Source organism: Passer montanus, unplaced genomic scaffold (assembly GCF_014805655.1).
Source record: "Passer montanus isolate IOZ18808 unplaced genomic scaffold, ASM1480565v1 scaffold168, whole genome shotgun sequence".
Classification (NCBI taxonomy): Eukaryota; Metazoa; Chordata; class Aves; order Passeriformes; family Passeridae; genus Passer; species Passer montanus.
In genome coordinates, this window is record NW_024364048.1 from 525,243 (window position 1) to 551,772 (window position 26,530).

Genomic DNA, 26,530 nt, shown 5'->3' on the forward strand with positions numbered 1-26,530 from the left:
CAGGAACAGAAAGCTGGGCTGGGCAGGGAGGGGGCTTCTTTCAGCTGCAGGATGGTCAGCCTGTGCCAGTGGCTTTGGTGTGAATTTCTGGTGGGTCCTGGGCTCTGTAGGAGTGGGGCTGTGCTCGCTGCCCTGAGGGTCTGTTGTACCACAGCCCCAGATGGATTGTGAACCCAGCAGCTCGTGTGTGACACTTACCTCCTAAACATTCCAAAATGCTGCAGCAGAACACGGCTCTTTTGGCAAGGAGAGCAGTGCCACCAGCTCTGTTTCAGTGGAGCCTTCACTGTGCAAGCCCTGCTTTCTGAATCCGCCTGGCTATTGCATTTCTCTGCCAGGTGCTTTGGGAGAGCTTGGCAAACTTGGCTGCAGTTTGCAGCGGCCTTTGAGGGAGGTGCTGCAGGCTTGCACCTCACCTGGGGCCGTTGTGTGCCTGACAATTAATGATGTTTGTGCCTGTGCTCCTGGGGCTCAGGGAAGCAGGGATGTGCAGGGTGTCCCACCCCTCCTCTGTGAACGTCTCCCCTCGATGCCTGCTTTTGTCAGAAGCCTGAGAGAACACACTTATTTTAAACTGCTATCTGCTTCCACAGGGGGACAGTTTTATAGGATACAGACAGGGATTTTTATGGCCTATAGTTTTCTCAGCAAATGGTTTTGAGCACAAGTTGGCTGGGCTGGAATGACCTTCTCTTGTTCATTAACTGTCTGTTGGAAAACCTGCGTGTGGTGGTAGCCAGAGAGCCCTGCTGGGGTTATTTTAGGTGGTGCAGGGAGGCCTGGGCCGTTCCCTCCTCATTATCAAGCAGCAGAGGCTGCTCAGGGCCTGGTTTATTTACCTAATAAACTGCCTCTTTATCGTCTAGGAAATGCTCACATTTTTCAGCCAAGAAATCCTAGTAACAGGCAAACAGAGGTCTAGCAGTCAGGTCTGGGGGAACAACAAGATGAAGGTCAGCTAATATTGCTGTTATTCTCTGTCCTGGTGGCCATGACAGCAGGGGGGGTTTGTTTGAAGATCCCAGACTCGGAGCCATTGTTGGTCCCGAGCACGGGAGGCTGTGCCAACACTTGGATATTAATGCATTCTCCAGATCAGTGAATGAGGAATTCCTCTGCTCTCCTTTCTTTGCAAAAAAAGGGGAAAAAAATCCCCTTCTCCCCCCTTCCCCCTTCTCCCCACACTTTGTTTGCCGTGGCTTTGTCCAGGGTGTTGCTGGGCATCCCTAATGAGGCTGGCAGGGATAATGGGATAATGGGATAATGGGATGGGATGGGATGGGGTGGATGGGATGGGATGGGGTGGGATGGGATAATGGATGGGATGGGATGGGATGGGATGGGATGGGATGGGATGGGATGGGATAATGGGATGGGATGGGGTGGGGCTGGCTCTGGGCCCTGCTGAGGGGACACAGCCCCAGCTGAGGCAGCTCCCCAGGCAGGGGCACCCCGGCAGAGGAAGCAAAGGCTCCCTGGGGCACGCAGGGCTCCCTGCTTTGTTTCCTCCCAGCAGAAAGCCCTGCCTGCCCCGTGCCTCAGGGCTCCCTCAGCATCCAGCCAGGGCTGCAGGAAAGCCATTCCTGCTCCTGGGCACTGCCAGGGAAGGGCTGGGGTCTGTCTGGGAGGAATGTGGGGCAGCTCAGCCCTGACAGTGGCACGAGTGCAGGAGAGGGGCCTCGGTGCTTGGTGGGAGCTGAGAGTTTGGGGTATAAAAGCTGGGCTCCTGAGGAGAGAAATACCCAGCAATAATGCCAGGGACCAGGGAAAGGCGTCTGGGCAGGTTTTTTATATATTCCCATTCCATAGCAGGAATTGTACTTAGATATTTTTTTAATATATTCTTTGATCCCTCATGGAAATGTTAATGAGACAAAACCTCCTAAAGAGCTCTCCAGACACTGCCCTGCTTTGGAGAAGGGTGGGCTGAAACACAGCCCCTGCGAGGGCTCCTGACACACAGGCAGCCCCTTTGTTCCCTGCTCTGTGTCCCAGAGACACGTCTGGGAGGGCAGGGAGAGGAGAGGGGCTGGAGGGGCTGGGAGGGGGCTGGAGGGGCTGGGATGGGGTTGGAGGGGCTGGGATGAGGCTGGAGGGGCTGGGAGGAGGCTGGGGATCCCTTTGAGGGCAGGGAATCCCAGAGCAGCCCCTGGGCAGGGGGCTGTTGGAGGGGCAGGCACAGCTAGCCCGTGGAAGGCTGCTGGGGCTGCTGCTGCTGCTCAGTGAGCAAAACCTGCCAGCCTTTGTCCCCAGGGATGGTCACAGGGTCAGCTCGGGCCCTGTGCACAGGGCTGGGCTGGAGGGGACAGCACAGGGACAGGGACAGGGACAGGGACACACACAGGGACAGAGGAGTCCCTGCCATGGCAGGAGTGGCTTTGAGGTCCCTTCCACCCCAAAGCCCTGTGTGGTTCCAGGAGCCTTGCTCCCCTTCCAGGTCCGTGCTGTACTTTGGCTGCCAGAGGAACACTGGGGATCCTCTTCCCCGGGAGGGAGAGCAGAGCTGACCCTGCTGTGAGGGGAGATCAGAGTGGTGCTGGTGGCTTTCTGGTGGCCCTCTCTTGTCCTGCAGTGACAGCCCTGGAGGGCTGGCAGCTGGGCAGTATTGGGGGGTTGAATTTGGGGCCTGCAGGCTGAGGGGCAGCTCCCAGGAGGGGATGTGTCTGTGCTGGCCACTCAGGTATTTTTATGGGATGTGACTGAGGGATATTTTTATGGCATTTACAGCAGACAGGTTCCAGTCTGCTTCCTGCTTGGGTTGGCACAGGCACACAGAGCCCAGCCTGAGCTGAGCCTGGCTTTGCCTGGGCTCTGCTCAGGCCTGCCTGTGCTGGGGCTCGCCCGAGACCCCCAGACGGGGGACCCCAGTTCCTTTTCACACCTCCATTCAGCATTGGGCAAGGAAAAACGGGGACCAGAGAGGCAGGAACGTGTTATTTCTGCTCTTGGGTCTTCAGAGAATCACAGAAGGGTTTGGATTGGAAAGGGGACCTTAAAGCTCTTCCAGTGCCACCCCTGCCATGGCAGGGACACCTCCAGTGTCCCAGGGTCACCTCCCACTGTCCCCCATGCTCCCAGCCCTCTCCAGCCCTGCCTTGGGCACTGCCAGGGATCCAGGGGCAGCCCCAGCTGCTCTGGGCACCCTGTGCCAGGGGACAGTTTGTTCTCCTCCAGCTTCAGGCTGTTCCCCGGGTGCTGTCCCTCCCTGCCCTGTCCCCAGTCCCTCCCAGCTCTCCTGGAGCCCCTCTGGGCACTGGGAGCAGCTCTGAGCCCTCCCTGGAGCCCTCTCCAGGCTGGGTAACCTGGACTCTCTCAGCAGCAGCACTCACCTCGTGCCTCCCTCTTCAGAGCTGTGCCACCTGCAGCTCCCCGGCACAGCAGCCCCTCTGCCAGGCTGGCTGTGTGCCCTGCAACCCCTCAGGCACCAGGGCTGCAACCATCCCTGCTGGAGGAGCTCCTTTTGAAGGGCCCACGCTGCAGTCAGGAGTCCTGAGCTGTCTGACTTCTTGCATAAGAGGCTTTCTTTGGGAAGGGTTTTTAAAGACATCTCTGATAAAAATACCAGAGGTGGGAGGGAGAGCTCCCGGCACACTCACCTTCTCCTGTGTGGTGGGGCTGCACCCTTTGCTTTGTACAGACCCACCAAGGGGGTTGTGATGCCTTGGGTAACGGGGCTGAGTGATGCTGCACAGACTGTGTGGGACTCTGGGTCCTTTGTCTCCCGAGGTGTCAGCAGGCCCTGGCTGGAGCAGCCTCTCCCACAGCCCGGCGCTGCTCACGGTGCCGTGGGCTGGCAGAAAGTCAGGATTGCTGCCAGAGTCAATGGCCTGCAGGCAGGGCATGGCCACCCTCAGTCATTTCAGGCAGGGGATGCCCATCCTCAGTCCCTGTACCAGTCCTGTCACACTGCAGGCAGGGCATGGCCACCCTCAGTCATTTCAGGCAGGGCATGGCCACCCTCAGCCCCTGTGCCAGCCCTGCCCCATTTTAGGCAGGGGATGCCCATCCTCAGTCCGTGCAGGCAGGGCATGCCCACTCCCAACCCCTGTGCCAGTCCTGCCCCATTTCAGGCAGGGGATGCCCACCCTCAGTCATTTCAGGCAGGACATGCCCATCCTCAGTAGTTTCAGGCAGGGGATGCCCACGCTCACCCCCTGCTCTGCCAGGCCCTGCTGGGGTCTCAGGGAGGGCCATCTCCCCTCTGCCATGCCCAGCCAGGGGTCTCAGAGCCCAGGGGCACAGAGCTCTGGCTCTGCTGCCACAGCAGGAGCTCAGGAGCTGCTGGGCTGTGCTGGGTTGGGTCAGTGCCCAGGGCAGGGCACTGCTGCTGCCCCTCAGCCCCGGGTGCCAGGGGGCTCTGTCCCTGCTCTGGGTGGCACTGCAGGTCCCAGCCTGGCTCCAAAACCTCAGGGATTTTCTCAAGAGTTGTTTCAGCATGAGCTGCTGCCTTGCTGAACCTTTCTTCAGCTCCTTGCCCTGTCAGATTTTAACAGAATCTTCCTTTTTGGCGGGGGCAGAGCTGACTGGAAGCTCACTGGGAGATGTTTAATGAATGTTTGGTGCTGCCAGGGATGCTGCTTGCAGTGGCTGTGGGGCTGGGGTGAATGTGCACACTCAGCCCGGGGGATTTGGGGTGTGAATTTCCCAGGGTCTAATCATCTCATAAAGCTGCTGGGTGTGACTCCCTCCCCAGTAATCTCCTTAACTCAGTCGTGTCCCCCTCCTCTTGCCTCCGAGCTCCCGGGCTGTTTGCATGACAAGTAGCCCGGGATTGTCTGGCCTTGGGAAGATGCTGGGAGTTAACTGGAGCTGCTGCTTTCCCCTCTTCCCTGCCTGAGGAGCAGAGCTTTCATGGGCAGCTCGTTCCAGGCTGCACCACGTGTTTTGATAGCTAAAATACTTACATTTGCCTTCCAAAGGATGGTTTTTTTCTCCACCAAAACGAATCTCGAGGGAAAATGATGTTTGGTAGCTCTAGAATTATTGGATTTGCAGATAGAAATGCTGTGTTAATGGCAGCTACTGACTGATGACCAAAGCAGCTAACTGGGAGATGTTCTTGGCAGCTGGTCCTGCTAAAAAGCTCCCCTGCAAGCCATGAAAACCACAGTGAACAATATCAAAATAACAAAAAGAAAGCTGCTAGTAAGCAGGAACTAATCACGGCATCCACCTCTTCATTACAAAATTAAGGATGCTCCATTAGAAGTGTTCCCTCTTAAATTTTATTAGGATTCCCTCCCACCAGACCTTGATTGTGCTAAAAATAAAAGGATAAGCATGGCTTCTTCTCTGTTTTTAATTTGCCTGCTCCTAGAGCCAAACACTGAGTAAAATTGCTGCTTGGAGATGGGCTCTGTGATACGTGGTCAGCCTGGGGTGGGAGCAGGGGCAGAGGAGAGGCTGGAGCACTGGATGAACTCTGCAGGTTTTATTGCAGTTGCTGTCATCTTCTGTGCCCTGCTTGAAATCAGCCCTGGCAGGGCTGTCCCTGCAGCCCAGGGCTCTGCACCTAACGTCATTTCATGGGGCACTTGAGGAGGCTTTATGGAGAAGGTTTGTCCCTGCTGTAATGCTGCTGTGCAGCTTTTGAAGGGAGCGAGGCAGGGGTTGATGAAACCTCAAAAAAAAATCTTCTTTTAGCATGGTCATGCCATTCCTGGCCACTGTTCTGTTGCTCCTGGGACAGGTCAGATCCCTCAGGTGAGCTCAGAGCCCTTTTAGAACAGTCCCTTCCATTCCTGGGCACTGTCCTGGGGCCCTGGGGCAGGTCAGAGCTCCCAGGGGATCTCAGAGCCCTTCTGGAACAGTCCCTTCCATCCTGGCACTGTCCTGGGGGCACTCCTGCAGCCTTGGGGCAGAGGGGACAGCCCAGTGCTCCACCTGGGCGAGTTCTCCACTCTCCCCACACAGGGCTTTGCCTGCATTCCCAGGGGGAATGGCTGCATCCAGGGGCAACCCAGCTCTTGCTGGCACAGCACAATCCGTGGGGTTTGTGAGGAAGGATGAACGTGAGAAATCATTTCTGTAAACTCTGTGTGAGCTGGGGGGAAATCAGAGTGAAATCCATGTTGCAATTCCAGAAGTGCATGGCAAGGCATATTTGTTTTGTGACTCAGAAGGACGTAGCTGGCTTGGGAGTGTAATTTTAGCAGAATTGTATCACTTGGTTTGAGTTAATGCTTTGCAGGCAGCAGAGTCCTCAAAACAATGTAAAGTCTGGGGGATAAATGGGGATCTTCCCCATCAGAGCCCACGTGGGGCCGGTGGGAAGCTTCCCTAGGCAGCATTCTCTGCACTGCAGATCCCCTTCCTGTGGAGCCCTTTGGGGCTGGGGTAGGAAACGGGCACTGGCAGGAGCAGAGCCCTCCCAAAGCCATGGGTGATCCCTGGCATCACCAGGTCTGGGGTAGGAATTGGGCACTGGCAGAGCTGGCAGGAGCAGAGCCCTCCCAAAGCCATGGGTGATCCATGGCATCACCAGGCCTGGGGTATGAAATGGGCACTGGCAGAGCTGGCAGGAGCAGAGCCCTCCAGAGCTGTGGGTGATCCCTGGCATCACCAGGTCTGGGGTAGGAATTGGGCACTGGCAGAGCTGGCAGGAGCAGAGCCCTCCAGCCCGTGGCCGGTCCCTGGCACACTCGGAGCCTCCCGGGAGCAGGGCAGGGGCTGGAGGTCAGCTCGGGCCAGTTCCCTGTCCGTGCTGCTCGCAGCCCCGGGGCAGGGCCCTGGGGAAGGCCAGGGCTCCAGGGCTGTGCTGGATTGCCCCGGGTGCCCGGGGGCTCCCTGCCCTGCAGCCCGTGCCGGGCACTGCGGGGGCTGCGTGCTGGGCTCGACATTCCCCTTCTTCTGCCAGCCCAGGGACTGCCACTGCCTTCATTGTGGATTCTCCAGCTAATTGGGAGTGTGTGGAAACGCCTTGCACCCCAGCAGGGTTCAGTGCTGCGGGGTGCCAAGGCCTTTGTTCAGCCTGGCTCTGCAGCAGGCTCGCTGATTCCGGGCACTCGGGGCTTCTGCCAATTCCAAATTTCTTCCAATGATCCCGGCTCAAGCAGTGACATCCAGGGAAGTGTTCCTTGAATCCTAATGCTACCTTAAATAGCCACGGCTCAGGCCCCACAGTCGGGGAGACAAAGACTGAATCCAGGGTTTGGGGAGGTTCTTCTGGGAACGGAGGAAGAGTCATGGTTAAAGGTGATTTTCCCTCTCCCCCCTTATTTTCCCTTCTGCTCTGTAGTTGCAGGGGTTTGCTTTAACTGTGGTCATCTTCAGCGAGTTTTTAATAAATGGAGAGGAAACTGGAAGAGTTTGGAAAAGTATGGGATAAGCAAACACTCCAGAGGGACTTGTAGTGGCAACATGATTAATAAGGGACAGTCCTGGTAATTCCATCAAAGCCGAGCTATTGCAAAAGCATATGGAGCATCCTGGCTTTGGGCAGGAGCAGCACTCACACAGATGATCCAGGGAGAGTTTTGTGCCTCCTTGCTGGGAGGGTTTCTTCTCCCCCTAGAAGGGTGAGGGGAAAAGCTCTGTAGATTTAACTGCAGGATTAGACTCCAGGAAAATAAAAGAAATTGGTAAATCAGGCAGGTTGTGGCTCCCAAGTATTTTTATGCTGGTTGTTTGTTGGAGAACAGCAGTGACACAGCAGTGACAGAGCAGTGGCACAGTGACACAGTGACACAGTGACACAGTGGCACAGCAGTGGCACAGTGACACACATGGCAGTGGCACAGTGACACAGTGACACGGTGACATGGTGACACAGTGACATAGCAGTGACACAGTGACACGGCAGTGACACAGTGGCACAGTGACACAGTAACACAGTGACACACATGGCAGTGACACAGTGACACAGAGACACGGTGACATGGTGACACAGTGACATAGCAGTGACACAGTGACACGGCAGTGGCACAGTGGCACAGTGGCACAGTGACACAGTGACACACACAGCAGTGGCACAGCAGTGACACAGTGGCACAGCAGTGACACAGTGACACGGCAGTGGCACAATGACACACACGGCAGTGACACAGTGACACACACGGCAGTGGCACAGTGGCACAGTGACACAGCAGTGACACAGTGACACGGCAGTGGCACAGTGACACAGTGACACACACAGCAGTGGCACAGTAACACACATGGCAGCAAGGCAGTGGCACAGTGGCACAGCAGTGACACAGTGACACGGCAGTGGCACCCTGCTGCTGTCCCCTGCCCACTGTCCCCCCGGCTGCCCTCAGGGCAGGGCTTTCCCCGTTTCCCGTTTCCTTTGTGCAGCCCGGGGGCACCTGGAGCAGGGATGGAGCCAAGAGCTCCCAGCCCCTCGGGTTCAGGAGGCACAGAGATGAAATGGAACTGTGCTTTTTCCCTCCTCCTTTCTCTCTTTTCTTCTTTCTTTTTTTGACACGAAATGAGAGGGGACCTCTTGCACTGCACGTGCATAAATTGTACAGGTTTGGCTCTGCTCGAGGCTGAAATTAAAAAGAAAAGAAAATTAAATAGTCGTCCTGACACATGAGACAATGCAGTCGTCCAAAACCGAAATAGTTCTGTATAGTACTCTGCATATAGGAGTCAGAGATCTGTGTGTGGGCTTTAAAGATGCCTTGCCTTCTTTTTTTGGAGAAGAAACTTCTGTTAACATCTAAATGATGTCAAGAATTCAGCAAGGATTGAATTCCCTACTTCACCGGCACGAAATTTTCGCATTGCTACTGAACTCTGTTATTTTATCAGCCTCCTGCTCTTCAGACTCCATTTTCCAAAAACTTTGAAAGTGATTGTGCAAGTCAGACCTAATTTCTTATCACAATTCTTGTGTACATTGGCTCAGTTGTTTGCGAGGGATTGTTTCACCCACCCTGTTTGCCTTGGCATTTTGAGAAGGTTCTTGTAGCTGTTAGCAGCTGTAAATGGTATTAATGAGGAGTATTTGGTTGCTGGTTTCTGCAGCTTTCTCTGCTGATTAGGCTGCATTGCCAAAGGTTGAGCAAGTTTCTAAAAGCAGGATTGTTCTTTGAGTTGTGAAAACACAATTCTCAACAAAATAACAGCTGTATCTGTGTCAAGAATTCTGCAGGCAGGCTGCTGCAGGAACCGGGCTGAAACACTCCTAATCCGAAGTTCAAATCAAGGAAGCTTCACCTGAACGTTCAAAGATCCAGCCAGGAGGGCACCAAGGCTTTTCCCTTCCTCAGGGCTGTGTTTGGGGTGGAAAGCCCTTTCCCACTGCAGTGTCCCTGCTGGCTGGGCTGCCCAGAGCAGCTCTGGGGACAGTGGGCACAGCTTTGCCTCCACCCAGGGAATCCAGAGTTGACCCCTCAGAGCTCCCTGGCCTGCAGGCTGTCCAAGGCTCAGGACCTGAGACCCTGCTGGGATCGTGGAACCATGGAATATTTCAGGGATCCACAAGGATGATCAGCCCAGCTCCCTGCCCTGACCCTGCCTGGAGCACTGACTTGTACTAGAACCTTCCACGATCCATTTCCTCCTGGTGTTTTTGTGAGTGATGACTCTGGGTGTCTCCCTCCAGAGCATGTCCTTGCTGTGGCCACCAGATCCTGCTCTTGGAGTAGGAGACTCACCCAGGTAAAATTCATGGAATGAGTCAACTGAAGATAAGTGCTTGGAAAACAACCTTGGTACCTCCCCATGTGGCTCTTTAAACATTTAGGTGAAACTCCATTGGTTTTAACCCCAGCACCACTTTGGACAGATGGATTTAGGGGAAACCTCACTGATTTTAGCACCAGCACCACTTTGGACAGATGGATTTAGGGGAAACCTCACTGATTTTAGCACCAGCACCACTTTGGACAGATGGATTTAGGGGAAACTCCCTTGATTTTAGCACCAACACCACTCTGGACAGATGGATTTAGGGGAAACTCCCTTGATTTTAGCACCAACACCACTCTGGACAGATGGTTTCAGCCCAGCTCCTGCAGAGGCTGCCAGCCTGCCTGGAGAATCCCTGCCATGGACACTGCTGCTGTTTGGCAGAGCCTGCTCTAGAGCCTGCTGGGGAGGGCTCAGTGAGGAGAGATTCACCAGGAGAGGGAAGCTGATGCCCAGCAGAGCCTGTGGCTCCTGGATCCTGGGCACAGGGAGCTGCCATCCGTGTGGCAGCAGTGATGGGGCTCCAGAGTCAGGTTCTCTCCCCTGGGACTGTGCAGGAGCAGCCAGGTCCCACCAGGGCTGGGCTGTGCCCAGGAGAAGGCTGCAGCTGGTGTTCCATCTGCACGAGGGACCAGCTGTGAGGAGGGAGAGATCAAGGAGCAGTGCTGGGCACAGAGCTGTGAGCAGCAGGCTGGCTCAGGCTCCCAGCACACTGGGGTGTGAGCAGCAGGCTGGCTCAGGCTCCCAGTCCATCCCCTGGCACAGGAGTGACCATGGTGGGCTCCCAGCACACTGAGGTGTGAGCAGCAGGCTGGCTCAGGCTCCCAGTCCATCCCCTGGCACAGGAGTGACCAAGGTGGGGGAACAGCTCGGAGCTGCTCGTGCACCAGAGCTCCCCGTTCTGGGACCCCCCTGCTGCTGGGGCTCAGGATTCCATCCCTGCTGGGGAGCCCAGGCGCTGCTGGGGAGGCTGGGCAGGGCTGGCTGCTCCTCTCACAGCTCTTGCTCGGGGTTGCTCAGTGCTGCTCCTGGAGAAGCTCTCGGCTCAGCCAGGACATCAGCCCTGGCTCGGGCACAGCCTGCTTGCTGTGTACCTGGAATCATCTCTGAGCTGCTCTCCAAGGCCTGAGGCAGATGGAGAGAGACATCAGGAGCAGAGGGGAGAACAGTTTGGGCTTGCAGTCCGTATGGACTGGAGAAACAAAAGGAGTTTTGGGTGTGTGGCAGCAGTTCAGGCGTGCAGTGCCATTAATCTTCATCTGTGGCTTTTAAAATCAGCAGCAGCCAGAGTGTCCCAGACCTGAAAGCCCTGTTTGTTCAGATGGAGTGGATGTGCAGGGAGGTTTTTCTGAACTTCCCCCCACCAAGGTAGGTTTGTGTCAAGTGGATTGGCTGGAGCAGCACTGCAGTGTGGCTCTGACCATTGCAGCAGCCCTGGTTTACAGGGTCAGCCCCGTGGTTTCACGTTCAAAGCTGTCACACATTTAATTCTCCACTGCTTTGTGCCCATTCTTAATTTCTAAAAAGAAAAAAAAGTCCATGCTGGTTTTGAGCTGGAGTTGCTCATACTTCAGTCTGTGTAAAGATGATTTATGGTGCTAGGAGGGCTCCACTGGAAACGCAGGATCTATTATGAAGTGGATTGAATGGCCCATGCTGAAATGTTTATTGCTGTCTTCAAAATAGAATACATCAGGGTTGATGGGGCCTGTCCAGGAAAGAGAGAGGCTGCAGTGCAGTGGGGCTAGCGGGGTATTTTTAGTATTTCAATAAAAGACGAGGCTTTTAAAGGAAATCACTTATTGCCATTTTGCAATCAAGAATGCAGGAGTGTTCCAGGGACTGCAAGAAATATGCTTCAAGAATGTGGGAGCCATAAGGAACTAATCATTAAATATTCTCCCGTTTCCACCCCCGGCCCTGTGCTGAGGAAGCCATTTAGGAGCTCTGCAATTTGTATGGAAATCTCAGCCCTCCTGACCACTCAGCCAGGCATCCCGGGCACTGGGGAGCCCATTTCCAAAAGTTCCTACAATTCCTGGGTGAGCAGGGCACTCTGGAAAATGGGAGCCACATGGAGCAGCCTTCAGGAACGTTTAATGCAACCCTCAGTGGCTGACGTGAACACAAGCTGATCTGTTCTGTGCTCTGGGTCCTGCTTGGTCAGTGCCTCGTGGGGGAGTTGTCCTTGCAGGCTCAGATGGATCAGCCAAGCTGGGAGCTTGTTGCTGCTGCTCTGCTCGTCTGACTGAGCTGTGATTGTGTTTATTTCGTGTTTATTTTTTCCATGGCATGCTTGAAACCCTTTGGAAGTATTTTAGTGCTGTAACACGTCCATGTAAGCAGGGAGGGAGTGATCCCAGCACTTTCCAGAGTGAAAAACAAAGGCAGAGGCAAAAGATAATCCTTTCCCAAGTGATTTAGGAGCCTGGTGGGACAATTTTGTGATGCATCTGAGCAGAGCTGGTGGTTGCCTGCTCCTTCTCCCCACGTTCCCACCTTTTTCCCTGTCTGGCCCTGGTGTCCTGGGGAGGCAGTTCAGGCAGCTACAATGGCAGAAAAGTGACCCCACCAAAAACAAAGCCAGGGTGTGGGGCTGCTGGCAGATGGACGTGGGCAGATGTCCCTTCTGTGCCAGGCCAGCAGAGCTGGCCTTTCATTTGATTATTTTTCTTTGCCCATTTGTTTTTACTGGGGAAAGTGGTGCAGGGACAGCAGTTCCCTGCTGAGATCATCTGTCACAGCTCCTGCCTGTCCCCAGGCTGCTGCAGGTAGCAGAGCCAGGCTCTGACCCTTCCTTTCAGGAAAGCCCTTTGGCGTTTGCCAGCTGGGCTGGGCTCTGCAGCCCTGCTGGAGCTGGGGCTGCCCAGGGAAGTGGGCTGGAGAAGGTCCATGAGACACGGGCCGGGGAGAGCCCCAGGCTCAGGACACTGCCCCAGCCCTGGGATTTAACTTGGCTCAGGCTGGTGGATCTCCAGGCTGCATTTGCAGTGACCTGTGACTCGTGCTGCCCAAGGTCCCCCTGGCTGCACTTCCCACCACACACCCGTGGGGTTCCTGAGGGGTTTTCCCTGGCTGTCCTGCCCTCCCTGTCCCAGCTGCTCTCCCACCACAGCCCCTGGAGGTCCCTGGCACAGTTCATGCTGTTCCTCACTGCTTGTGGCACGGGGGGAGATCTTCTGCAGGAGATCCCAGTTAAACCTGTGCTGTCTCGCCCTTGCTGCTGGATTCCCAGAGCAAAAGGGTTCAGGTGCCACCTTTGCCTTGGTTGGGCTCACTCCTGAGCTGCAACCCTCGTATGAAATAAGGGATTTTTAGAGCCTTTGTGCTCTTCTTTGAGCTGTTTTGTTTCCTTTCTCCTGGGAAACCTCCCTGCACACTGAGGTCTGTGTCACAGCTCCCATTCCATGTCACAGCTCCCATTCCATGTCACAGCTCCCACTCCAGGCTGCAGCTCAGAAATGCTGAGTACTCCTCAGCTGCTCCTTGCTGGCCCTGATGTAAGGGAAAGGATGCCCGAGAGTCTGGAGGAAGGACAGCTGGAAACTCTGTGTGTGTGCTTGTTTAATTAAAAAAAAAGGGGAAGAAAACCAAGCCACATGCAAAGAAATCCAGTAACCACATCTGCCAGTGACCTTTGGGGCTGGAAAGAGTCTGGTGGTGGTGTGGGGCCAGGCAAGGAAAGTTGTGAAGTCATCCAGGAGAACAAAAGGAAAATCCACGAGGATGTTTCCAGTTTGGGGCTGGGTGATCTGCACAGCTCTGCCCCAGCCCACCCCTCAGAACAGGCAGGGATGGGCTGGGGTTGCAGTTTTGGGTTGATTTGGGGTTTTTTTGGGATGGGGAAGCTGCTGCCTCTCCCACCTGCTCCTGATGGGATGGTGAGTCCAGGAAATGATTTTATTTCCAGTGTTTCTGCAGAAGGTGTTGGGGTGTGGATTGCTTTAAAGCTCTCTGGTTCAGTCACTGTCTCTCAGAGGTACATGAGCCATTTCTCCACCATTGTCCTCTCCCAGCTACCTGCTGCTATTTAAAGGAGATACAAATTTAGCTCCCAGTGTTCCCTTTCCCACAGACTCTGAAAGTTAAAACTTGTGACAGTTCAGTTCTTGCTGTGCTCCTGCCTTGCCTTCAGCTCCATACAAACGTCTTGCCTGTCTCTGAGCTTCACTTCTGGTGGCTCAGAAGGTAAAATAATTTCAATTTCCTCATTTCCATGGGCAACCTTCCTGCCTTTGAGCTGCCCTTCCTGACTTCTGGTTCCCAGGGCAGTGCAGGAGGCTCGGGGATGGCTGGACAGACACACGGACAGCTGGGGCACCTCAGAGCCCTGGAGCTGAGCCTGCCAAGGCAGGAGTGCCCTTGCCACGGAGCACCAGGGCTGCTGGAAGGAGAGCAGCAGCTGGGGGCTGTGAGCCCCGAGCTCGGCGTGGGGCTGGCATTTTGGGAATTTGGGATTTGGGGCAGTCGTGCTTGGAAGCAGTTCAGGGCATTACCTGGCATGTGTCTGTAACCTGAAAAATAGATGAGCAGAGGAGCAAATAGAAGTGTAACAATAATGGATTAAGAGAAATATCTCACTTGCTGCACGTGGGGTTTGGGACCCGAACTTTGGGGTTGTCTGATTGCTGAAGTCACAAAGCTTTGGGTATAAACTCACTCCACGCTGCTCCTGGGGCTAAGCTGACCTTTGTTTCCTGGTAGGGACGGTTCCACCCTGCTGGGTTTTGGCCCCTCTCTTGTGCCCACAGCCCCTCTGTCAGTGCCCTGAGGGATCTCCACGCCCTGACAGAGCTTCTGTTAGCACCAAACTCTGCACCCCACAGCGAATCCCATCTCCAGCCTCAGGTGACCAAACCCCACAAAAATGCAATTTCTAGCGTGTGAAATAATGTTGACCAAGGAGTTAAAGTGCACAAACAAAGTCTGCACCTTTCCCTCAGATAAATGGTTTTTTCAGGTCAATCTGGCATGAACAGCTCCAAATGTGCAATAACTCACAGACCCAGAGCTTTTTCATCTTGCACAGGAACGACCTGGGCTTTTCTTTCTTCCAAATAAGGAATTAATAATGCAATAGTTGTTGTTTCCAAGGAGCTCAGCTTTTTTGAGAAGTGCCTTTTCCCCCTCCTCTAGACCCAGTGAAACACATGAACATTTGGAGCCTTTAATAACTGGCGGAGCCTGGTCTTGATTTCTCTGAGAACTGCCAATGATTTTGATGTCAGGGCTGCGAGGTACGATTGCAGTGTTGAATTTCTCCAGGCAGAGCACTTGAAAAGGAAGGTCAAAAGCAATAAGGGCCGGGTTCCTCGGGGCGCGTTCCCCCGGCCCTCTCGCCCAAGAAAACGTTTGGCTGTCACAAAACTAATAAAGAAAAACCTCCAGAGAGGTGGGTTCAGAGCTGCAGGTGTAGGGATCGGGGCTGCACTTACACACAAGCCAGCTCAATAGCGTGGGATCTCTGCTCAAGTGCTTCCTAATGCAGCACAAATTGGATAGCCGGCACGGGGAAAGCGCTGCAGGGAAAGGATTTTTATGGCTTTTGGGGGAGAAAGTGCTTGGCTCTTTTTTAGGGAACATAAAAGGACAGCAAGATGGATTTCTTGGGGTGCTTGCCATGTGAAAGTAGTGCTTTAGGTATGTGCAGAGGGTTCAGAGCCAGCCTCCGAGCTGGTTCTCTGCTGCCTCCCAAAGCAGGGCTTCGAAGGGATTTGGGCAGGGTTTCTGCCATATATCTGGCAACACGGGCTTAAAATTAACTCACTGAAGCAGCAGATAAAGTTTGGGCTCTTTAAAGCTGTGATATTAAATAGAAGTCCTGGAGGAAAGCAGCCAGGCCTCTTGCTGAAGGTCCCATCCTCGCCCTGCCTCTCTGCTGCCCTATAAAACAACAATTATGTGTTTAAAGTTACTGCTCCGTGTCCCTTGTAAAAGCAAACTTATTCATAAACTTCTGGGTAGACAGTTCTGTGGGAATATAACTTCCTTGGCCCGAACCAAGCTGCCTTTTCCAGATAATCTACTGCTACACAGGCTCTTTAAAGTGCGAGCATGCTATTTATTATTTTTTTATCATCTATAAAAGACACCAGTGTTGCAGCTGGGACTGACACTACACTCAAATCAGCAGGAAAGACAGGGAAAACCCCAAGGACAGCTGCTGCTCCCAGAAATATTCACTGGCAGGTGCTGGGGGAGTTCCTGTAATGGGCTGAAATCAGATTTAGCTCAGCACCCAGCACCACTGGCTGTGCTTGCTCTCTGCATGTCCCCAGGCCTGACCCACAGAGCCATCAGCTCACCCCGGGGCAGCAGTGTCAGCTCAGTCACACGGAATTTAACCTTTCCACCTGGTACCTGCAGATGGCATCTTCTTTTGGAGGAGGTTTGGTGAGGTGTGGATCAGCAGTGGGATCAGCAGTGGATCAGCAGTGGGATCAGCAATTTGGGATCAGCAGTGAGGGATCAGCAATTTGGGATCAGAGCTGGATCAGCAGTGAGGGATCAGCAGTGGGATCAGAGCTGGATCAGCAGTGGGATCAGCAAAGGGATCAGCAGTGAGGGATCAGCAATTTGGGATCAGCAGCTGGATCAGCAATTTGGGATCAGAGCTGGATCAGCAGCTGGAGCACTGCCCCAAGCCTTCAGCACAGGGAGCTTCAGGAGCATGGCATTTACTGCAGCCTGCATTAATTATTTGCTCTGTGATTGCACAGAGGTTTCTGCTTCCCACCTTTCCCTGGGATGCAGTTGGGATTTGTATTCCTGGCACTGTTTCCTTTAGCACGAGAATCTTCCCTTTGTTCTCTTCTGACTCCTGTTGACTTTAGGAATGGCTTTGATTCCTGAACGTCTCTTTGAGGGTTTCTTGTCAAGGGGAATATTTATATTTCATAGCATTTGAGCAAAAAAAAAAAAAAAAGGCAAAACAGGCAGGACCTGAGAATGCAGAATTCCTGTCAGATCCTCTCCCAGCTTTTGTGGGGAAAGCATGTGAAGCAGCCACTTTCAGACCTTCAGATCCTTCTGATCTGCTGCTGTGGGGTCAGGGGGAATGTGTGCAGCCTGCTCTGGGTGGTGGGAGAGGCGCTGGGAGATGTGCTGGGCAGCCCTGGGCTCCTGCCCGGGGTCCCGGGGCTCAGCAGCTCTGCTGCTCCCCCTCGGCTGGGCAGGGACAGCTCTTCACCTTTCTGCCTGCGGGTTTGAGTGCCTCTCTTTTTCCAGGCGAGGAAGGAGGTTTATTTCACTTTGCTGTCCCTCTCTCAGTGCCCTGTGTCCTGCAGTTCCCTCACTCAGCACTGCCCATTAGCAATCCTTAATTGGCCCCCACCTTCCCCTCTTCCTGCTGGGGAATAATTTGGGGTTTATGTGCGGTTTTTCTTGGGACTTGTCAAAGAACAATTACAGCCCATTAACTCCCCTCTGTATCATTAGTAATTCACACCTATGGAGTATTTTCCAAGCAGCTGATCTCAGTTGTCTCTTAATTGCTGGAGTCCATAAACTCTGTTACACTGAAACTGTGTGAAGGATTTGCACCCTCTAAAACTTCTCCCTCCAGTGCAAAACATAACAGAGAATGGGAATGTGGCAGCTGTATCAGATCTTACTTCTTCCCTATTTAGGCAAATTATTTGCTTCTGGCTCTGTGGAAAACTCCAAAATGTATATTAAGGTGTAAAAAATAGGAGACTAAAAGGGTGAGGAAGTTGTGGCTGTCGAGCCTGGAGAGGAGAAGGCTCCAGGAGAGCTCAGAGCCTGAAGGGGCTCCAGGGGAGCTGGAGAGGGACTGGGGACCAGGGATGGGGGACAGGACACAGGGAATGGCTCCCAGTGCCACAGGGCAGGGATGGATGGGATCACAGATGGTTTCAGCTGAGCAAAAGAGAAAAAAATACTGTTGGTGGCAACTCTTATTTCCCTGGAAAAAAAAATCCTGGCCCGCTGGCAGAGGAACAGTTTCTGCACAGAAAACATGACACTATTTACAAAAAGCAGTGTCTAATATCCTTTTCCAGCTTGGAAGGAGGAGTTTACTTCAACACATCCTTTTTTAATTGCCATGAGCTGGACTTGTAAATACTGGAAGTGGCTGAGTAATAGTCCTCAGTGAGCAGAGAGAGGAAGGGACAGGTTTTCCACTCCTGGAGCCCTCAGCTCGGGCAGGGGGACTGCACACAGCAGAAACTGAGCACAAATAAAAGCCTCTTAATTAAAAGACCATTTAAGCCCAGGGGATACCATGGGTGTGATGCCAGTGCCCAGCACGGGGATCCAGCTGGGTGAGGAGTTTGTTTACTGGAGGTGGTTTGGGAGGTGGATCCAGGGTGTTCTCACTAAAACATTTCTTCCTTTCCTCTAAAAATTGGGACAGAAAGAGAAGGGTTCCTGCTGAGAAATGGGGACTTAGGGAGAAGGGAGGGATCCCATTTTGTACAGTCTCGTTTGTCACTGACCTCTGCAGGGACCAGTGGGTTTGGGGCAGGATGGGGCACACGGGCAGAGCTGGGGCAGGGCACTGGGGATTCTCTCCAGGGCTGGATCATCCCTGGTTCCCCAGGTCAGGTCCGTGCCTGAAAGCCCAGCCCTGTGAGAGCTCTGTCTGAAAGCAGGAGTGCTTTGTGTTGGAAACAATTTCCTGCTGCAGTTTGGATTTCCTCCTCAGTAATCCTTTGCCCCAGTGGGATGGTACAGAGGGATTCCAGCAAAGCTCAGCTGGCCTGGCTGTGAATTAAACACATCCCTTGATGTTTCTGTGGCAGATGTTCAGGTAGGAAGATACCCCACAGGCACTGCTGGAAAGCTCTGATTTGTGGGGTCAGGAAGGGAAGGAACCTCTCTGCCAGCGTGGGGTTGGGGTCCAGCTCTCTGCTCAGGTACCAGTGAGGCCTGTCGGGGTGAGCGGGGGGAGGAGGAGGAGGAACCTAATCACCCATTTGTAAATGATGGAGGCAGCCTAAGCCTTGTTGTGCTCCTGCAGGGATGCTGGTGGTGATCGTGCTGCTGCTCATCGCCATCGCCGTGGTCGCGCTCTGGCCCACGGGCTAACCCCGGCCAGTCCTGCCAGAGAGCTGCTCCAGGGCTCGGGGAGGCACCTCTGGGGGCAGGGGATGAGCTCCACACATCGCTGGGAACGAGCTGCAGAGCTGGGAATGAACTCCTTCCATCGCTGGGAATGAACTCCTTCCATTGCTGGGAATGAACTCCTTCCATCGCTGGGAATAAACTCCAGAGGTGGGAACGAGCTCCAGAGCTGGGAATGGACTGCACCCATCATTGGGAATAAACTCCACTGCTGGTAATAAACTGAGGCAGCATCCACCAGGCACCCGCTCTCCTTGGCTGAGGAGCTCGGTGGGGTCTGGAGGATTTCAGTGGGAAAAAGGATTTCATCCCACTGTCAGGATTTCATCCCACTGTCAGCATTTCATCCCACTGACAGCATTTCATCCCACTCTTCCCACCTTCCCCTGGCACTCAGCAGCTGCAGCTGAGGATGGACCCCCCTCTCCTGCTCTGGGGCACGCTGGTGCTGCTGCCCTGCCGCTCTCGCTGAGCCCAGACACCCCAGGGCTCCCAGCACCGACATCCAGGAGTGGTTTGGAGAGCAGCAGCGTTCCCTGCTTTGGGATCCCTCCTTCAGAGGGAAAATTCTCTGTTCCAGGAATGGGGAATGCATCTGGGTTCTCCAGGATGGGAAGTGCCAGCCCTGCAGGACCCCCGTGGGCAGCACGGAGCCAACGGTGACCGGGCAGTGCTCAGCCCTTGGGGAGGCACTGCTGGGTATTGATCCCCAGGGATGGCTGTTGGTGGGTTATTGATCCCCAGGGTTGGCTATTGGTGGGTTATGGATCTCCAGGGGTGGCTGTTGGTGGGTTATGGATCTCCAGGGGTAGTTATTGGTGGGTTATGGATCTCCAGGGATGGGAATTGAACAGCAGCAGGCTCAGCCCAGCCTGTGAGAGTGGAGAGCTTTGCCCTCGTGTGCTCCCCAGGGGCTCTGCCAGCCTGGCCTCGGGAGATGCACCACGATTAACATCCTCACTGAGCTCTGGCTCTTCCTTTGACAGCTTCTCACACCCTTCTGCAGCTGAGAGGAAGGATTACCTATTTCAAAACTAATGAAAAAGAAGTATTAAATGTTTGCTTCTGGCCAAGAGAATAATTATTTTGTTACACATGTCAGTTTGATTTCAGGATTAATAGAGCAGCAATAAATACTGATTAAAGCTGATCCATTTATACACAGTTTCTCTGCCTGGGGTTTTATTGTATCTTGTGTTGTCTGTGAATGGTTTATCCAACACTGCCGTATCTAAGAGCTGGTCTGGAGAAGGAAATAAGCAATTTCTGTCAGACTGTGTGTGTATTGTGTCAGATGTGTCAGACTTGCAGGGGCTGCCCTCACCTGCCCTGGTGGTGTCTCCCTTCACAGCTCTGGCACTCGTGTCCCTCTGCCCACCCAGCACATCCAGGGCTGCTCTGGAGGTGGCAGCCAGGCTGTCCTGGTGCTGTCCCCTGGCACAAATGGCACAAATCCATTCTCCTCTTGTTTCCCCAGACTGGCACGTGGGCACTGCCCCTTAGCTAAGGGTTTGGAGGCTGCAGTCCCCTCCAGTCATCTCCCTGCAGGTGCAGCTCCAAGGCTGCAGCTCGGCCCTGTTGCTCCAGGCTCTGAGGATGAGCTGTGGAAAGGATGAAGAAGTTGAGTTCTGCAGGAAGCAGAGGCAGGGAGCTCCTGAGTACCCCCTGGGACACATGGAGTACCCAGGATCCCAGCGGGCTTGGGAGGGGAAGGACTTGAAATCCCATCCCTGGGCAGGGACCTTCCCTGGCCCAGCTTGCTCCAAACCCCCTCCAGTCCAGCCCTGGACATTCCCAGGGACCCAGAGCTGCTCTTCACCTGCCGTGGGTGCTGCTGTGTCCTGCAGCTGTGGGAGCTGTCCCCTGATCCAGAGAGCATTTCCCTGTCCCTGTGCTCCCAGGGAGGGCACGGGAGAGAGGAGCTTGGTGAGAAAGGCCAGAGCTCCAGCTGTGCCCCCTCCAGCTTCAGCCAGGGCTCTGTGCCCATCCTCAGCACTCAGAGCTGGAGAGGCTGCAGGCTGGAGCTCCTCTGGAGTCATCTGTGTGCTCTGCTGGAGAAAATCCCCAAAGCCTTTCCAAGGCAGCCCAGGCTGTGCCTGCTCAGCTTTCTTGGAGAGATGCTTCACCTTGGGGCTGTCAGAGAGGGCAGGGGCAAGCGGGGGGGTTAATGTGCTCTGGTTTTCAAGGGGGCACGGCAGGGGGATCATGAGTTATTGTTGATGTCAGATTAGCACGGGAGCTTTAGGCAGGGCTGCTCCAGCTGGAAATGAGGAAAGGTTTTGGAGAGGAGTTCCAAATCCGTGCATTCCTGCAGCTCTGTGGACACTGGGAATGCTCCTGGAGCTGTTCCCCAGCAGCAGCCTCTGAACCTGGAGCAGGATTTCACTCCCAGCTCTGGAGCAGCCCCGTGGATCTCCAGTGACAGCCAGAGATCAACGTGGGCTTTGTTCAGAGCAGACCACGGGCCTGGGCTCCTAATTAAACCTGCCAGTTCCAGAGGGAATTACAGCTTTGTTTGAATTCCCAGGACACGCAGGATGGACGTGTAACTCATCCTGGTCACCGTTCCACAGCACTCTGTTCTGACCAGGTTTCAAAGGCTTTTCTGACCCACTGGATCCTCCAACACATTCTTCCTGTGAGTGCCTGGGAAGGGTGGAAACAGCAGGGCTTGCTCACTGTGCTGGCCAACAAAGGGGTTCTCAGCCTTGCCCTTTAGGTAGCATTTAACGTGCGGTGTAGGTGAGGAATTTTATTGAAAAGCAGCGGATTTGGCAGCGCTCTGCTGTGTGCAGGGAAGCTTTTCTGTCTCCCTGCCCCACTAAAGAAAAGGGAAGGTTAAAATACGAGAGATGCCAGGGTTTGGCTCCGAGCAGCAGCGGCGGAGGAGCCAACCTGGAGAGGCTTCTCCAAGCAAAAATCTTCCTGGAATGTGCCCAGAGACATCCCAGCCTTCGCCTTCCCTGCCACCTCCTGCATCTCTGTCCTGGAGGACGTGCTCAGGACTTCAGCTGCTTCCAGCTGTAGTTTCATCAAAATCCCAGTGCTGGGGGCAGGTCTGGGGTGTGCCCCAGTGCCCGGGGAAATATCCCCACCTCATCCTGGAATGCTGCTGGGCATTGTCCCATTCCCTGATCCCTGGGGTGGGCTCGGTGTGTGGATGGCTCCTCTCCCTCACTGCCTGCTGGGGCCAGGCTGGGAAAACCACTCCAGCTCCAGCCCTGCGTGGGAAAAGCCTCATCTCCCTCTTTCCAGAGCCACCGTGTCACCTCTGGACAAGTGGCCACCTGCAATCTGGGAAGGCCATTTGCCCCTCGGAGCAGAGGGCTGGCACTGGGACCCATTTGTCCCTGCAATAAACACGCGGCATTTCCGGCCCCGGGATGTTTTTGGATTCATAAATCCCCAGCGCTGCTGAAGGCCCGGGTCAGCTGGGCTGACCCCCAGCACTCGGCAGCCCCTTTTGCCTGGATGTGTGTCCCTGCAATGTTCCCCAGCTCCGGCTCTCAGGCTGTGGGTGCCCCCAGCCCGTGCCTTCCCGCGCTGGCCCCGCTGATCCTGCTGGAGCTGACGGAGCCCTGAGCCTGCAGGAGGGGCAGGGAGGGCAGCCCGGCCCAGCTGCCCCTGGACGGGACAGAACCGGCCCCAGAGTGGGCTGGCAGCTGTCCTGACCCAGACCTTGGCTGTCCCCACGTGTCCCCAGCTCCGGGCAGGGTTTGGCTCTGTCCCCCTGCAGGGCACAGCTGAGCCCCCTGCCACCCACCCACAGTGACCCCGCTGTCCCCAAGGCCAGTGGCCACTGCCTGGGGGTGCTGGGCAGGGACAGGGCTGGCACTGCCAGTCACCAATAGCTGTGCCACCCTGGGGCCACTGACAGACCCAGGGCGTGGAGGGGACACCGTCATTCCCTTGCCCAGGTCCTTGTCCCACAGGTTCAATGAGCAATGGGCTGGGAAAAAGCAGAAATTCCTGGAGAGTTTTACAGTTTACAAGAGTTTATTCAACTGGTTTCTGACTTTAGTTCTACCGAGGGGGTGCTGAACAGTTACAAGCTCCTTCGGGTCAATTACAGCCAATCTAACGAACAAACAAACAAAAGGGGAAAAAAAAGGGGGAAAAAAGAAACAACTCGGAAAAACAATAAGAAAATCCACAACTTTTTCACGTGTCATTAAATATATTCATATATAATAACCATAATATATTAGTATGCATTGTAAAGAAACATCGCCCAAAGCAGTCTGCCATGGTCATAACTAAACAACATTTACAGTTCAAGATATTAACAGAAATAACAAAAAAAAAAAAAAAATCAACAAAATAACCCCAAAAGGAACACAGGTTTGTGAGGGGTGAGGCGGGGGCGGGAGGGGCACGGACAGGACGGACGAACAGAAACGAGACCAAGCGACTTGTGTCGGGTGCTACGGTCGCTGATGATTGTTTTGGCATTTCAGCTGCTCTCCAAAGCCTCCCTGAAGGCACCACGGCCCCTTCCCGGCTGTCCTGGGGGTGCCACTGCTGTCCCCGTGGTGGCCGTGGCTGGGTCCCTGCTGGCCAGCAGGGGCTCGGTGCCCCAGGGCCATCGTGTCCCCCTGGGGGCCAGCAGAGGTGTCCTCCCGGAGGTGTCCTGGCGCAGGGCTGCTGCAGGAAGGGCTGCCCCTGTGCAGCCCCCAGGGGCTGCAGTGCCCTGGCTGCAGAGCTGCTCCAGTGCAGCAGCAGCTCCTGCAGGTCGGGCTGCTGGCAGCGCAGGGGCACCGAGGGTGGAGTCAGGGCTTGGGCTGCCCGGGAAGCACAGAACTCCAGCAGGGACAGAGGGACAGGTGTGGGGGACACCCCCCTGTGCCAGGACCCTGCCTGCTGTGCCAGGACCCTGCCTGCTGTGCCAGGACCCTGCCTGCTGTGCCAGCTCATTCCCTTCTGAACCCCCTGGGTTGTGGCAGTGCCTGGGGGGGTCTGGCCGTGGGGTCAGGGGTGGGGGTCTTCTGCAGCCTCCAGGAGCAGTGGGAGCAGGGGAGGGGCTGGAGGGTGTCCCTGGAGGGTTGGGGTGTCCAGGCTGGGCTGGGAGGGCGGCTGTGCTTGACAAGGGTGGAAGCTGGGAGTGAGCCTTGGGTGCCCAGGTGTGCTCTGGGCAGTTCCCCAGTCCCCAGCTGCCCTGGCCGTTCCTGCTGCTCTCCACGTGGAGAGCTGGCTGTGGGTTGGATTCTGTTACCTAAATGGTGGCTGCAGGAGAGCACCCAAGCCCTGTTTTAGGGCTTTAAGCCTCCATTTAGACACTTGAGGTCAGATTTTATCCCTCAGAACATGGTGGCTTCACTTCCCTTGGCTGCAAAACCCTCAGCTCTCCTTGAGCTTTGAGATAAGGAAAACCAAATCCAGTTTGGAAAGGGGAGAACACACAGACCTGTGGGGGGAGTTGCTTGATGTCCAGGGTGGGATTTTTCTCCTAATACCCAGATTAATTTTGGGGGCCTTGTGGTGGCAGGGGAGGCTGAGCAGAGCTGGGTCCCTGCGGGTGGTGTCTCCAGCAGCCCTGGGAGCCTGCTCTGTGCACCTATTTACATGGCTGCCCTGCTTTATGGTGGTTTATGTCATTATATAAATATTGTCAATTGCTATAAAACAAGGCAAAACCACTGGAAAATGTCATAAAAGAGATGTTTCCAAGTTTCCTAAAAGGAAAAATAGCAGGGAGGTTTTGCTTTTCATAGCGACTAATGTTTGCTTCTCCTCCAGGTAGCGTCCTGCCCTCCCTGCCTTCCTGCCCAGGAATTCCTGCTCTCCCTGGAGGAGCTGGGATTGAAATCCCCATTCCCCAGGGCTGCTGTGGCAGGGGAGCAGCCTGGCATGGAGAAAACAGCCTGGCACGGGGGGAGCAGCTCCAGAGCCAGTCCTGCCCACAGGGTGCTCCAGTCTGAGGTGAGGCAGCCTCCACTGCGCTCAGTGCATTAATGACTGGAAATTGGGAATTGTAAATTGGCTGGTTGCCCCCCAGCAGAGGGAGGAGAGCTGCAGGTGGGTCACACCTTCCCCTTCCCTGTGTGGGCTGTGGCCCAGCCAGGCCCCAGAGCTCTGCACTGGCCCGTGGGGACAGCCCCTGGCACCCTCTGCTCCCACTTTGTCTCCAAGACTTTCACAGGGATGTCAGGGGCTGCAGCTCCAGAGGGAGCGAGGGCAGAGCTGCTGTGGGTTTGGGAGAGCTGCCTGAGTCTGGGGGTGGGACCATGACCAGCCAGCACCCTGGTGTCACCTGCAGGGATCTTCTACCATCTGAGGGTTCCTGGTGTGCTGACAGCAGCAGATGGGAAGAGCCCATGGAGGAGGTTCAGGGCTGCCACAGTGGAGATTCAGGGACTGAGACTGGCACGATCTTCTGGGGCACTTTGTGGGAACTGGATGCCAACTCATTTTTTGTCAGGTCTGGGTGTTTCCTTGGGGATCCTGGTTACTGACTCCTTGGAAATGGGTGCTGGAGGGGGACAGGGCACCCTGTGGGATCATACTCCTTCAGTGTGGTGGGGGCAGCCTCCTCAGGGCCAGGGGCTGGGCACGGAGCCATTCCCAGAGTGATGCACAGCAGGAAGTCACCCACCAACATTGTCCCCTCTTGACTGTGCCTAAAGTGGCCCCAGAGCATCATCACAGCTGGAGACCTCGGCCGCCGCAGGCAGCACCAGGGGTGGCCATGGCTGTTGGACACCAAAGCCCTCCAGGACCCCGTCTGCCCATCCTCGGGTCTGGCCTCAGCAAAAGTCTCGGTTTAGTTTCCTCTACAAGAACTGTCTCAGTCAGCCTAAGTTGCAAACACGTGTTTTGGGGATGGGGGGTTAATTTCCAGCGGTGCTGTTGATTAGTTTCTTACGGGGTGGATGTGCCCATGCCGTGCTTTGGAGGCAGCAGATGTTGGCAGCTGGAAGGCAGTTTGGTGTCTCTGAGTTCTTCAGCAACGGGGCAGGAGGGAGCTGGGGGGCCCCCGGTGCTGCAGGCCTGCACCCCACTCGTGGGTTCTGTCCGTGTGTGGATTGGGTTTTGTTGGGTTTTCTTGGATCCTGTTGGGTTTTGTTGGGTTCTGTTGGGTCCTGTTGGGTCCTGTTGGGTTTTCTCGGACCCTGTTGGGTGTTGTTGGGTTCTGTTGGGTTTTGTTGGGCTCTGTTGGGTCCCATTGGGTTCTGTTGGGTTTGGTTGGGTTCTGTTGGGTTTTGTTTGGTCCTGTTGGGTCCTGTTGGGTCCCGTTGGGTTTTGTCTTCCCTGGAAGAGGAGGTGCAAGCCCAGCACCCCCAGCCGTGGTCGCTGCCCCCTGTCCCCCCAGCCCGCCCTGGCAGCCGGTCCCTGCCCGCCCCAGCTCTACACAAAGCAGCATGCACAGTCAGTCTCTCCCTCTCCTCCTCCTTTAGGCTTTCTTACACTTCCCCTTCTTCTCCCGCTGCTGGAACTTCCGCAGCCGCCGGGCCCACGTGTCCCGCCACTGGATCACCAGGCTGCTTTTGTCCGCAATGATGCCGCTCTGGTCGGGAGAGTCCTCGTTGTTGCCCAGCAGCAGATACTTCTTCATGGGCTTGATTTTGGGGCACTTGCAGGCTATGTCCTTGGAGTGGATCCACAGGGTCTGGTCCCCGCGCCGGATGCGGTTGCTGCCCTGTTTGTAGACGGAGATGATGTTCACCGTGAACTTCCACCAGTCCGCGTTCTTTTCTGCCTTCAGGACGTGGATCTGGACAGCTGGAGAGAAACAACACACAGGCAAGAGGGGAGAAGGTGTTACTGTGTGGGCTGGTGAGGAGAAAATGCGCTTCAAGCCTTACCTAATGGG

The 26,530-nt window shown here is 55.0% G+C and overlaps 2 protein-coding genes across 3 annotated transcripts in view; one reads left to right on the forward strand and one right to left on the reverse strand.

Moving 5' to 3' along the window:
• The window catches only part of STX8 (syntaxin 8), a 94,375-nt gene that overhangs the window by 56,798 nt on the left and 11,047 nt on the right, over positions 1-26,530 (forward strand). Inside the window, exon 8 of one of the 2 annotated variants that reach the window (XM_039703744.1) lies at positions 18,617-19,887. The exons of the other annotated variant lie outside the window; for it this stretch is intronic. Within the exon in view, the coding sequence (XP_039559678.1) occupies positions 18,617-18,684 (68 nt within the window). The 3' untranslated portion in view covers positions 18,685-19,887. Of the gene's footprint in view, positions 1-18,616; positions 19,888-26,530 lie in introns of those variants that run through there. 2 annotated transcript variants of the gene reach the window in all.
• Positions 22,731-26,530, reverse strand: part of NTN1 (netrin 1) — a 77,763-nt gene continuing 73,963 nt past the window's right edge. Inside the window, exon 6 of the mRNA XM_039703738.1 lies at positions 22,731-26,439. Within this exon, the coding sequence (XP_039559672.1) occupies positions 26,111-26,439 (329 nt within the window). The 3' untranslated portion in view covers positions 22,731-26,110. The remainder of the gene's footprint in view (positions 26,440-26,530) is intronic.